The 13,360-nt window shown below is 39.3% G+C and overlaps 1 protein-coding gene across 1 annotated transcript in view; it reads left to right on the forward strand.

Moving 5' to 3' along the window:
• NECAB1 (N-terminal EF-hand calcium binding protein 1) overlaps positions 1-13,360 on the forward strand; it is a 177,293-nt gene that overhangs the window by 65,544 nt on the left and 98,389 nt on the right. The window contains exon 4 of the mRNA XM_075213770.1: positions 1,961-1,986. Coding sequence (XP_075069871.1) covers positions 1,961-1,986 — 26 coding nt within the window. The remainder of the gene's footprint in view (positions 1-1,960; positions 1,987-13,360) is intronic.

The following is a 13,360-nucleotide window of genomic DNA, read 5'->3' on the forward strand; positions in this document are numbered from 1 at the left end:
TGTTACATTTAATATTTCTGTTTGCAGATGAGAAATGGTGTTAAAAATATTTTATTTTACCAAATATTTGGTTATATACAGCAAATCTAGAAATTGGAGAAAAAAAACATAGTGAGGACAAGTCTTCCATGTAACACAAACTGCCTACTAAAAGGTCAGCCTTTACTGCAAATATAAAACAAAAATCTGGAATTTGCATGAGGCTACTGTAAAGCAGAAGCCACCAATATTAAGGCAGCCGTTAGCAACTGGCATTTCTGTGCAGCTGTGTGGTAGAGTTGGAGAGAAACATCGGAAGGTGGAGGAATGAAACACGAACTGTAGTAGATGTAAATACTACTGTAGTAACATCAAGAGAGTCAGCTACTGGCAACCTTATCTGTCCTTCACCATTTGTCTTAGCTAACCCCTCTTCCACTTCAAGGTCCAGGTCATAAGTGTAAATAGTGATGTAATCACTTATATTTGCATAGTAATGATGTCAGATCTAAGCATAATACTTCTAGACATATCCATATTCTTCCCCTCAAAACATTGAGGGGAAGAAGTATGTCAAAGAAATCTATGGACAATAATGCGGATTGTTGTCTCTTCAGATTTTTGGTTGTCAATATATATTTATTGTGTAATATATATTTTAGATTTTTGTGTGTATGAGAAGGTAGCGTAAGCACAAACACATATGTGTATATTGTTTCATTTCAGTTGGATAAAGTGGGATGGCACTGTTGGTAAAGTTGAGGATGGCACATGTATCCACAGTAGCTCATTGAGTTCTCGAATGTGCCATGTCAAGTGTCATGTCTGGACCAACTACCTGTTGATAACCACCAGTGGGCTAGCAGGCTCGTCATCTCCTTTACCTTAAAAAAGTGGTGCTTACTGCTACTCAGTTGCCCCTATGACTTATATCAAACGTGTTTATCAACAAGGCATACAGGGTACCAGACCTAGACAGCCAAAGTGATTAATCAGATTGTAAGTTCAGAGGCACAAAAGGGAAGGTTGAAGTCCGGATGTACAGCGCTAGACTGTTAAATGCATCACCAAATCAGAATCTAATATCAAGTATAGGGTCAAGTCTAGGTCAGTAACAGCTGGGCAAAGGCAGTATCAAAATAGCACTTTAGAAGAGTAGTTAAGATTTAAAGCCAAGGTCAGGGGAAGCAGATAGCCCAGGGTCAGATCTCAGACAGGGGCAAACACCAGTATAACTTTAAGAATCACCCAGGAACCTAAAGGTACCTATCATGCGCAGCACACATCGTTATAAATTATACAATATAAACAAATTATGAAAAGAATGTAAAGAAATAAGTATAAGTTGACGCTGGAATAACCACTGACTGGTTTTGACACAAACAGGGAGGCGTGGAGTCTAACGCACCCCTGGTGTTCTCCAGGGACCCCCGCAAGGAGGTATGGACTTGACTGCGTGAGGTTTGCAGGTCACGGTTTTCTGAGTTAGTCACCAGTGCAATGGAGTGATGAACAGGAATGATCAAACAATCCGGGTCAAACCCTAACGATAGCACAGTACACAGGGAGGATCTAAAAAGTAGGTCAAAAGGCAAGCCAAAGGTCAGAACCAGAACGAGCAACGTGGTATCAAATGATAAGCAAGGGAGAAGTCCAGGACTAAGCCATGGATCAGTCTACAGGAACAGGCAACAGGAATGCTAGAGCTGGTGAACCAATACTCTGGCAACAGAACACTGTTAGGATGTGTCTTATATAGTAGGAAGTTGTCCCTGATTGGAGAATAGTAAATTTGGCGGTCAAATGCAGCTGACCGCTGACAGAATCAAGTAGAGAATGTCCCATTGCCTAGCAACAGGACGCGGCTTCAATGTGCATGCCCAAAACTCGGAAAAGCACAAATGAGTATTTAAATCTTTCGATTCAGATTTCCTTTAATGTTGACACATTTTTAACTCTATTTTTACCTTTTTTTTTTTAGCAACCTGGACACAGAGGAATTATATGGTAAGATCATTTATTATATTATTATTTTAGAAATGTTTTCTTTATATATGCAACATTGTTGAATAATTGAAGAATTATATGTGATTTCAGATTAAGGAATCAGCAGGTTCACATTACTTTCATGCATGATTTTAAAAACTTTTTAAATTATTATTTCACTAGGGCAAATGTTTTCATTACATGACCTACAGTTCAACTGGATGATATTGTGGGCCTCATTTATGAGGTGTCCTTGATGCACACTGCAAGATATATTGGTATTGAACCAGTGCTCCTGGATGGTCCGCTCAAGGTGTAGCCTACTCTCCGCTCTTGGGAGACGCACTTATACATGTAGAGAGGCGGAAATACCTCTAGTGCAAAGAGTAAAGGTCATTTCAAATATTAACCGCCTACCACATTAGTACCACTCTTTACATTAGATTATACTATAAAGCTTGCTGCATTGGTGTCACACTTGACTTTATTCCTCACATCCAGACTCTCTCCCAGTCCTGTCGACTCCACCTTAAAAACTTTTATCCATTCTCTTATCATCTCCCATCTTGACTGCTGCAACCTCCTGCTATCTGCAATTCCTGACACCCATATATCCACACTTCAATCCATCCTAAATGCTGCTGCAAGACTGCACTTCCGCTCTCATCACTCTACTGTACCAAATCCCTACACTGGCTCCCTATGTCCTCCAGAATCAAATTCGTGCTGCTCCCCTACCACACTCAATCAGACTTTCCCACAGCCTTCAAATCTTTAGATGCTCTTTGAAAACCCATCTCAGTTTTTAGAGGTGACCTTATCCCCGATAACACTATTCATACTAATGCACCCTCACAACTGTCCCAATCTTCACTTTGAATCACATTCTCTCCTCTTGTTTCACCTGTGCCCTCTTCCACTTAGGATGTAAGCTCTCTAGTGAGCAGGGTCCTCCATACCCGTTGTTTTCAGGTCTGCGTATATTTTGCCTACCTTGTATGTCCCTGTTTTATGTATATCCCTGTTTTATGTATGAACTCTACGGCACTGTGGAGCACTGTGGCGACTTACAGATCTACAATAATAATAATAATAATAATAATAATAATACTTTTCAGTTTTTCTGCTAAAATACTGAACACTTTAAATTATTTGTGAAAAACATTTTTTATTACATGTTACTTTTTTTCTATGTGAAACTTTTTAATTTTATTGCTCTGAGTTGCCTTTTGGCTCTTCACACTGGAAGGAACACCTCTAAAAATGTGCACTTTCCACAACTCTATCTAATTTCAGTCATGTGCACTTGTCTGCAGGGCCGTACTAGGGCTGTGCGATAGGGGGTGATCACCGAGGGCGAAACACTGAAAGGGGTGCAGTTTATGAATATTTAAGGTTCATTTGGTTCAAAATTGAGGGCTAAGGGGGCAAAAAAAAAATTCGCAGCTCAGGTGCTAAAAATTTTAATGCTGTCTGCATTGCTCCACATACCTAGGCGCCCAGGTGCACCTACAAAGTACTTAGCAAGGAATTCCTCATTCCCCCCTGCAGCCTGTGCAAATGTAGGGACATCATCAGAGATTATCATATTGGTAGGAAAAACAAGTGATCTGTCTAACTTCTTTTCTGCCTGAGATCCATTGTGTCCTGTATTTAGCAGTGACTGACTATTAGATAAAATTACATTATAGATAATAGATACATTGTCAAAACTGTTCCATGAAATATTCGCCTCATTGTTCGTTTAGAAGTACAATTGTTACACATTTCACCATCGGAATTTTGCCTTAGGTGTTTCGGTCCCAACCTAACTACACCACACAGCAGAATGAATTGACCATTGTTCTCTCAGTTCTGTTCCTATGTTATAGATTTTGGGCCTGATTTGTGTTTTTTTTTAAAAGAAACGTAACTCAGGCACGCGTATGGAACAAGGAGCGGATCTGAAGAAGACTCTCATTGAATACGGGTCAAGGTGCGCTCTTCTTTGACACTGGAAGATGCCTCTAATATATATGTGGAATATAAAGTCCCAAAAGAACATGCAGAAAAAAAATGATTGTCACCTGTAAATAATATATACATTAATGATAAAACAAGAACACGTACCTTTGAGATGCCCAAAGCTTGAATCGGACGTTGCTGTGTGTGCTGGAGCTTGGCACGCTGTATATGTGCCCTCTCCCCTTCCTGTTCCGCCCATGATATTGTAGGTTGTCATAAGAGTTCCCTGAGCTGGAAGATGAATTGGATGTTGCTGCGTTCGCTGGCGCATAGTCTGGTTCTGGGCTTGTGCAGCGCGATTTTACGCAAAATACGGCACATATCGGCATTTACGTTCCTTAATGAATCAAGCACTCTGTGAAGTACGATTTTATAAATATAATGTGAAATAGCAGTTCCACATAAAAGCAAAACAAAAGCAGAATTAGAAGATTGTATTGCTTTAACTTTGCACCTCTACAAAGTGACCGGTTACACTACAAAATATGATTTCCACAAAACTTTGCAGAGTTTGCCCATCATCTCTACAGCCAATCAAATATATGCGATACTAATACGGTACTGAAAGGAAATTAGAATGTAAAATTAGAAAGATAAAATAAGCAACTTTTTAGTTTTCATAGAAAGGCAAATTTGCACTGGATTCATAACTTTAAATTTGTAGCATTTTTAGGGGTATTTTCAATTGTTGCCGTTTCCTGCGGCGTTAAGTATATTACCGTTATTACGATAATTCTAGGCCGGATTTCAGGGAACTGCGAGCTGAAATCCAGCGTTAAAGGTACCGTAATAACGGTATTTACGCGCAATATTACCGTAATGACGGTAATAGTGCTCACGCCTCGTTACTTTTACATGTAACGCCAACAATTGAATATGCCCCTTAATGTTGATGACTGAAAGCGTATGGGTTTTTTTATCTGTGTTTTGTAGAAAGTCTATGAAGTTACTTATTTTTACTTTTCTTGCCAAATTAAACTAATTTAGGGTGTTGTTGTATCAGTCTTTTTACTAAGAGGTTGATATTGAAATAAGTTTAAGTCAACTTGAAAGACGTCACATGCGATGTGTGGAAGGGTGTGGCTCAGGCAGATCACTGTGCAAACTGATGAATTTGCTCCTCATGGATGCCTGAATCCATATTGTTGATACAAATGGCTATTTAAAGTGGCTCCTGGATGGATCCGTGTGGGACACTTGGTTTTAACAGATTTGAGGGAGAAAGCTCTCATCTGGCTTTTCTAACAGGAACCACGAAAGGCAGATTTTAATGCAAAAAGGTAAAATCGAGACAAATAGCTTATAATGAAGAAAGGAGGTGGCTCTGGTCAACAGATTTATAGGCCTCACTTATGTCTATTAAAGGTTGCAAACTTTTTGATCTCAAGCTCGCACACTCCGTGCATGTGGTCAGTGGTCAGTGTGGGGGCACCATGGGGAAAATAGTAACCCTGAATGAGTGACATTAAATCGTGGTACCCTAGGCACTATATTTATACTTCCAAGTTTAGAACAAATATCTTATTGGCCTACGATGCCAGAAAACACTTTTTAATTTCATTTCTTGACTTCAGTTGAAGTATAAAAAGTTAATTAAATCAAACATTTAAAATATGTCCCAATTATGCATGGAAGAAGGTAGTAGACACAACAGTCTTGATAAAATTATTATTGCATTTCCCAGGCAAGCAGTTCAATCATGATTTGTGTCTCTTAGGTATTCCCAAGTGGAGTTCTTATAGCTGGAAAGTATAAACAAGTGCTCTTATACATCTGAGATTTCTGCTTTTAAATTACAATTTCATACAAAGGTATGTTAAAAGCAAGGGTTAACATGTCAAGCCCAGTACTTATTAAAGCATTCAGCCTTAGTCATGAAGATGTTGTTAGAGACATCTGTAAAGGAGATTATTTCCAATCTTCTCTGCTCTGTATTGTAGTTTGAATCCTTGTAATGGCAATGTGTGCTGAATGTGGCCCGCATAGGCCTCTGTGTCAGTTGGAATGACTTCTGATGCATTTCGTGTGCACTTTTGATTTCTTTCTCAAATGAGCAAGATGGCCCAGATCCAGAAATGTCATTAATTGGTACATTTTGCTATCCATCTACAGAATTTGCCAAATATGGGTTTTGGTGCCCTAAGCTCCTAGCCACACCTCTTTTACATTGAACATTCAATAGCCATGCTGATCCTTAACCATGCTGATCCTTAGTCATGCCAAGCCTGTTACATAACAGAATATAGTAGTACAACCCTACACAATTTAATCCTCTTGCAATATAGCAAATAAGTTCATCTTTCCTTGTTATTTAAAAAGAAAAGTTTAATCTGAGAGCCATGCAAAGAAAATGTCAGTGACTTATATTTCAATAAGTCACAGTGGTTATTGCACACTTGTTTACAGTACAACTGCAAGAAACACATTACAAAGAATATAGATTCATACACCAACTATAAACAGCACAAAATAAGATCTGGGGGTAAATGTATCAAGGTGAGAGTTTTTCGGCGGGTTTGAAAAGTGGAGATGTTGCCTATAGCAACCAATCAGATTCTAGCTGTCATTTTGTAGAATGTACTAAATAAATAATAACTAGAATCTGATTGGTTTTTCAAACCCGCTGGAAAACTCTCAGCTTGATACATTTACCCCCTGGTGTATCCCTCCGATGAATATACACATAAACATATACATAAACATAACATATACATAAAAGGAACTACATACACCAGAGAAAAAACCCTTTGCTTAGAGGCAAGACTCATTATTCAACTCTCACTGCACAGCATGACAAGCTCAGCTCATGCAAGTTTACTGACTTGCAATCAGGTGATTGCTAACATCACAGAGGCAGGAAGTTGGATGTCCACACAGTATATAAACCTGCTCTGCCTGTCATTCCCTGCCAGAGAATCAGCTTTGCTGTTCTGAGCTCCTGAGCATGCTAACATGTATACTGCTTGATTCCAAATTATTGACCTGATTTGTTCCAGACTTCGTGATAGTTGGATCCTGACGTTATACTGTTCTTTCAGATTGATTTTGACCTTTGGCTTTTCCTGACTATTCCTCTGGTTGCTGATTTAGTTCAGTTTACCTGCAAACTGCTGACCTCGTCTTGACTGACTACTCTGCCTCCAGGGCTACAAACCTGTAGTGCTCCACTCACCACACTAAGAGCCAGTTTGGTGGGCTGTGACCTGATTACTACAATATCTTTCCCAGCAGGCTCTGGTGAATATCGGTAGTAACTTAGACTCTGCACTACCACTGTCTGGCTGACTGGTTGTGTCAATATTAGCTGTTGTTGTGTCCACAACCCCGAACCTGATACTCCCCGCGACAGGGACTCCACTGTGACTAATGCTAAATCCTGTGCAGTGGATAAAAAATGTGTACACGGGTATTGAAATTGCAGGTATTTTGGTGTAATGTCTAAAATTAGTCTAGGGAGTATATTTACTAAACTGTGGGTTTAAAAAAGTGGAGATGTTGCCAGTTTAGTAAATATACCTCTAGAAGTCATGTAACAATTACAATAAGTCTCGTTCAACTTCGCATACTTGGATTTTGCAATTCTATCCCACTAGTGGGCAGCACAGTGGCCTAGTGGTTAGCACTTCTGCCTCACAGCACTGGAGTCATGAGTTCGATTCCTGACCATGGCCTTATCTGTGTGGAGTTTGTATGTTCTCCCTGTGTTTACGTGGGTTTCCTCTGGGTGCTCCAGTTTCCTCCCACACTCCAAAAAACATACTGGTAGGTTAATTGGCTGCTATCAAAAAATGATCCTAGTCTCTGTCTGTCTCCCTGTTTGTCTGTGTGTGAGTGTGTGCCTATGTTAGGGAATTTAGACTATAAGCTCCAATGGGGCAGGGACTGATGTGAATAAGTTCTCTGTACAGCGCTGCGGAATTAGTGGCGCTGTATAAATAAATGTTGATGATGATGATGACTCTTGCAAAAAAGTTCAAGGTCCATCAAATTGTGAGGGAATCTGTGCACAGCTCTCTTTAGGTCATTTTTCAGGTTTTCAATGGGACTGAGGTCTGAGCTCTGACTGGACCATTCCAAGACTTTGATCTGCCTTTTTCAAAGCCATTTCTTGGTTGACTTGGATATATGCTTATCATTTTGGAAAGTGAAATTTCTCTTCATCTTCAGCTTTGTGACAGGTTATGTGCCAAAATATCTTTATTAGAGCCCCTGTACCAGCTGAAGGGAAGCAGCCCCAAAGCATGATGCTGCCCCCTCTGTTCACAGTTGGTATGGCATTATTTGGGTAATGAGCTGTTTTGTCTTTGCACCAAAAATGAAGGCTATGGTCTCATCAGACTTTAAGACATTTTCCCATATGCTTTGGGAAAAATGTATTTTAAGCAAAATTTAGACAGGCATGGGTGTTCTTTTTTTGTGAGAAATGGATTCAGTCTTACCACTCCCGAAAGCTCAGACATGTGCAGAATACAGGAGATTGTGGTCACATGCAGGGACTGACAGGTTCCTGCCACAAATTTGTGCAGCTCCTGAAATGTTGCCATAGACCTTTTGATAGACTCCCTTATGAGTTTTCTCCTGTCATCAACGTTGGAGGGATGTCCTGAGTTTGTCAATGCCCATGTTTTGCCACATTTTCTCTACATCTTGGGGGGTATTCAATTGTTGCTTTTAACGCGCTGAAACCAAAAAAAACGAGCGCTCGAAAAATATTACAGTTTATACGGTAATATGCGCGTAAATACCGTTAATAGTTTACTCGCTGAATTTTATCTCGCAGCCCCCGAGATGAAATTTAGCGAGTAATTACCGTATTAACGCTAATATTTTTAGAGCGCTCGTTTGAGAGCGTTAACGGCAACAATTGAATACCCCCCATTGATTATGATCTTCACAGTGTTCCATGGTACATCTAATGGCTTTGAAATTCTTTTATGCACCTCTCCTGATTAGATCCTGTAGATGTTTTAAAAGCTCCTTGTGGGCCGTGGCTATGCCAAGGCAACCAATAAACTGCAAGGAAACCCTACAGTAACAGTTGATCATTATGTGGGATTAGTCTCAATCACTTTCATTGCTGGCCGGTGTATGCTAATTACCTTTAAACATGATTTTAAATGTGACTGGTTAACTCTGAACACAGATACAGCCCAAATATGAAAGGGTGTGAACATTTATGCAACCAAGCCATTATGGGTTTATGTTTCTAGTTTTGTCACTTCTTTTCCCTCAATAATTGTCTATATATTTTTCTTTTGAATTTTGATTGGTTGCAAGGTCACATTAAAGATGGGAAAATGTCTGACATGATATATCTTGATTTCAGACTTTACAACACCTGCAATTTCAATACGGGTATGTAGTCTTTTTATATCCACTGTATAGTTCACATTTACTTTACAGGTTACTAATCATTTATACATTTTCCATTATCTCCTAAAGTATCTAATCTTTTGGTAAGAAGCAAAACTGAGAAACATTTTTATTCTATAATTTTCGTTTGGCTGGATAGTGACAATACGGGGGTAATGGAGCAATACTGGAATATTTTATTGCTTATCGCAGCTCTGCTCATATCATCCTGTCTTTCTTAATTTAGTTCCGCTACACCCTCCTGCTTTATTTAGTGAAGAGGTAATAATCTGTATACTTGCCTGCTGTCATACACAGTTCCTATTGTTTCGTTAGACAGACTCTTAGACCACGGCTGATTTATTCTAGTGCACGGCTTATTTAAAGCCATTGTCATGCAGGATTTGTCTTGATGGCTGCAGGGTGTTTATGTACATACTGTACTTGGAGTATTTTATTGCAGGAAACAATCATAAAACGTACACTACAGTGACCATAAAATCATACTGCTTCTATTTTATAGCTTACTGTTTTACTGTTCTTTAGTGATCCTTTCCATGAATAGCAATATTACCGTTCCTATATTTTATAATGCGCTATCAAGACTCCATTTTACCGTATTGACATTACCAGGACCATGTTTAAAATATTTGCAAAGCAAAATTGCAACTCTATAGCCTATCTCTGATATGTCTCTGCACTATTTACTGCCAAGACAGTTAAAATACTGGCCAGATGACAACCGCACTTGGTAAGTCACTGCTATGGCAATGGTGAGCAACGTGAGCTGATGTAGTGAACCAGAACTAATTCTAGACAACAGGAGTTTTGTAATAAAAGTTTATCAGCTTTATTGGGAACAGTTGACAGTAGCAGTCAACCAGCGGAATATCTTTTAAAGTATTTATAGTCAGTACTTTTTAAAGGCACACTAGCCTCTGTGAGTAGCTTCTCCAAACGTCTAATCTACTGCAGTTATAAAAAAATATTTACATAAAAATGTGTAAGAAATGCTTAGTGCTGTCTTTCCTGATGAGACCATAACCTGCTACAAGGTTATTCCACTCCTGAATCACTCTATTTGTCTCTACACTGGCTGCCTGTTTTCTACCGAATCCAATATAATATACTTTTACTAACCTACAAGGCCATCAACAAAGCTGCACCAACATACATCTCCTCTCTTGTCTCAAAATATCTCCCAACTCGGCAACTCCGTTCTGCACAAGATCCGCGTCTCTCATCCACCCTAATTACATCCTCCCATTCCCGGTTACAGGACTTTTTTCGGGCTGCACCCACTTTATGGAATTCTCTCCCTCGCACAGTAAGACTCTCCTCTGGTCTACAAACTTTCAAGTGTTCTCTGAAAACCCACCTCTTCAGACAGGCTTATAATATTCCTCAACCACCCTCTTAACCTCACTACATTACCCTATTACCACCCATTACACAATTTCACACAAGACAACTACACCGTGACCAGCATTGTTGTGTGTCGGGATCATTTAGCTTATTTAGCTTATGAGTCACTTTTACCTTTGCAGTCTGGCTGGACCGAAATGCAAAATGTAGACTTAACCTCATGTATCACACTCCCATTATCCCATAGATTGTAAGCTTGCGAGCAGGGCCTTCTCACCTCTTTGTTTTACCTAGTTTGTTTATTCGTTTACTGTGTTTGTCCCAAATTGTAAAGCGCTACGGAATAAGTTGGCGCTATATAAATAAATGATGATGATGATGATGATGAGCTGAGTACATAGAATTCAGTGGCAAATCGTACAAATTTTATATTGTAAAATATCTGAATGTGAAAAAAAGTGAATTAAAGAAAATAGTATTGGTGAAAACCAAATTGCTAAACACTATACTACACAAATTTCATTAAAGAATAATACCTTGTAGATCTTGTCCCTATATATAACTATATAGCTATATAACATGTACAGGGCCTGATTTAGAGTTGCATTTGCATGTGAGCAAAGGTGAGTCTGCATACTTGCATTTGCATTTTTACTCAACTATTACCCTTGCAACCAGGAGAGCACAAGTGCTCTTCAGCACCAGGCTGGTTTTTCGCTGGGGAAGGGACCCACCTTTTTTCCTGACGCTATCCCTCCCCCCCCCCCCCCCCATCCCCGGAAACTAAGCCGCATGCTGACCTGGCTGAGCTGTTAGATCATTTTTTATATTACATATTAATGTAACATTTTGATATCTTAGCACAGGGTCATAGGAAACCCATTTTAAAATACAATGACAACATCATTAGTTAGCCATTGCCACACTATTTTCTGCATGGAAATATATACTGCATTTAATTATTGGTAAATGTAAGTATAATAAGAGTTAATAAAAAAACGCAAGTGGAGAGTAGTTAAGTGCAGTGACTTTGAAAACTAAGTATTTATAGTACAATTGTGCAAGTGCCGGATTATTCTACAGATCATTTGAAAGGGAAAATAACTTCTAAATACATTTTAAATTCATCCAATGGGTTTCCGGACTTGGCAGCCTGAGTCGGATGTTTTATACAGCCTAAACAATTTGGCAGGAAGCAGCGAATCTTTAAGCACCAACAATCTATTTTTGCCACCTAGTTGAACAGTAGCAATTATTAATGATGTGCACTACACAAAAGGAACAGTTTTAGGCTGTATTAATCAAATTTTCCCGTCAGGTGTGAAACTGGCTTAGTTTCACTGAATGCCACTTACCCATAGAACACCTGGTTGGTTCATGCTGAATAATTGGTAGGTAAGCGAAATGTTGTTTGTCTATCTACAGTATCTATAAATTGCAGCCTATTGGTACTTGTAACCTGTAATTTCAGGTTGTCCACTCTTTTTCCAGTTTCGTGAAAACCAGATTACAGAATTAAGCTAGCTGATCCTATTACTAAACACCTCAGGAACTTATTTAAGAACAGGGGCTGGCAAATCTTAGCCTGGGGAGGCTCGATTCGGCTCATCAACGTATTGGGCAGCACGGTGGTTAAGTGGATAGCACTTCTGCCTCACAGTGCTAGGGTCATGAGTTCAGTTCCTGACCATGGACTTATCTGTGTGGAGTTTGTATGTTCTTCCCATGTTTGCGTGGGTTTCCACCGGGTGCTCCGGTTTCCTCCCACACTCTAAAAACATATTAGTAGGTTAATTGACTGCTATCAAAATTGACCCTTGTCTGTGTGTGTGTGTGTGTGTGTGTGTGTGTTAGAGAATTTAGACTATAAGCTCCAATGGGGCAGGGACTGATGTGAATGAGTTCTTTGCACAGCGCTGCGGAATCAGTGGTGCTATATAAATAAATGGTGATGATGATTAGGACCATTTTAAAGGGAAAAAACCTGTAGGTAACCAATGAGCCAGTACAAGGCAGGGACCGGCCCAGGGGTTGGATGCCCCGCACCCCCCCAGTCCCTATTTAAAGATTACTATGAAACTGCACGAAATGTACGTATTTAAATGTTGGTGTTCAGAAAGTGGCTTATCTGCTGTTTTGATACTGTATATTAATTGTAGTATAAGTCATAAGACCATTGGTTTAATGTAACTTATATAACAATTGTTGTGCTTATTTTGTGAATATGTTTAATATAGCTCCAATCAAAGTAACTAATATAGTTGTGCACTATCAATACATATGCAGTTTAATTATTAATGTTAAGTAACGATTGGTATATAATCAGAGGGTATGTCACATCTGTTCCCTGTATATCAGCACTAAAGTCTCATGACCACTGGTGTAAATTTTGTGGACTTGTGTTTTTAATGCTAATGTAACACATTGTTTCCAATGACCCTATAAACACTGACATTGTTATTCATGTTCGGGAATGACACAGTAGCATTACATTGTTATCGAATGCTGCTTTCTTCATTCACTTCATTTTCAGGCAGGTGGCAAAGTGGTTAGCATTGCTGCCTTATATCGCTGGGAGTTTGATTCCAACCATACGTGTGTAGTTTATTTGCTCCCCCATGTGTGTCTGGGTTTCCTTCTATAGTCCAAATGTGTAGCAAATGTGTTACTGTCT

Source organism: Mixophyes fleayi, chromosome 5 (assembly GCF_038048845.1).
Source record: "Mixophyes fleayi isolate aMixFle1 chromosome 5, aMixFle1.hap1, whole genome shotgun sequence".
Classification (NCBI taxonomy): Eukaryota; Metazoa; Chordata; class Amphibia; order Anura; family Limnodynastidae; genus Mixophyes; species Mixophyes fleayi.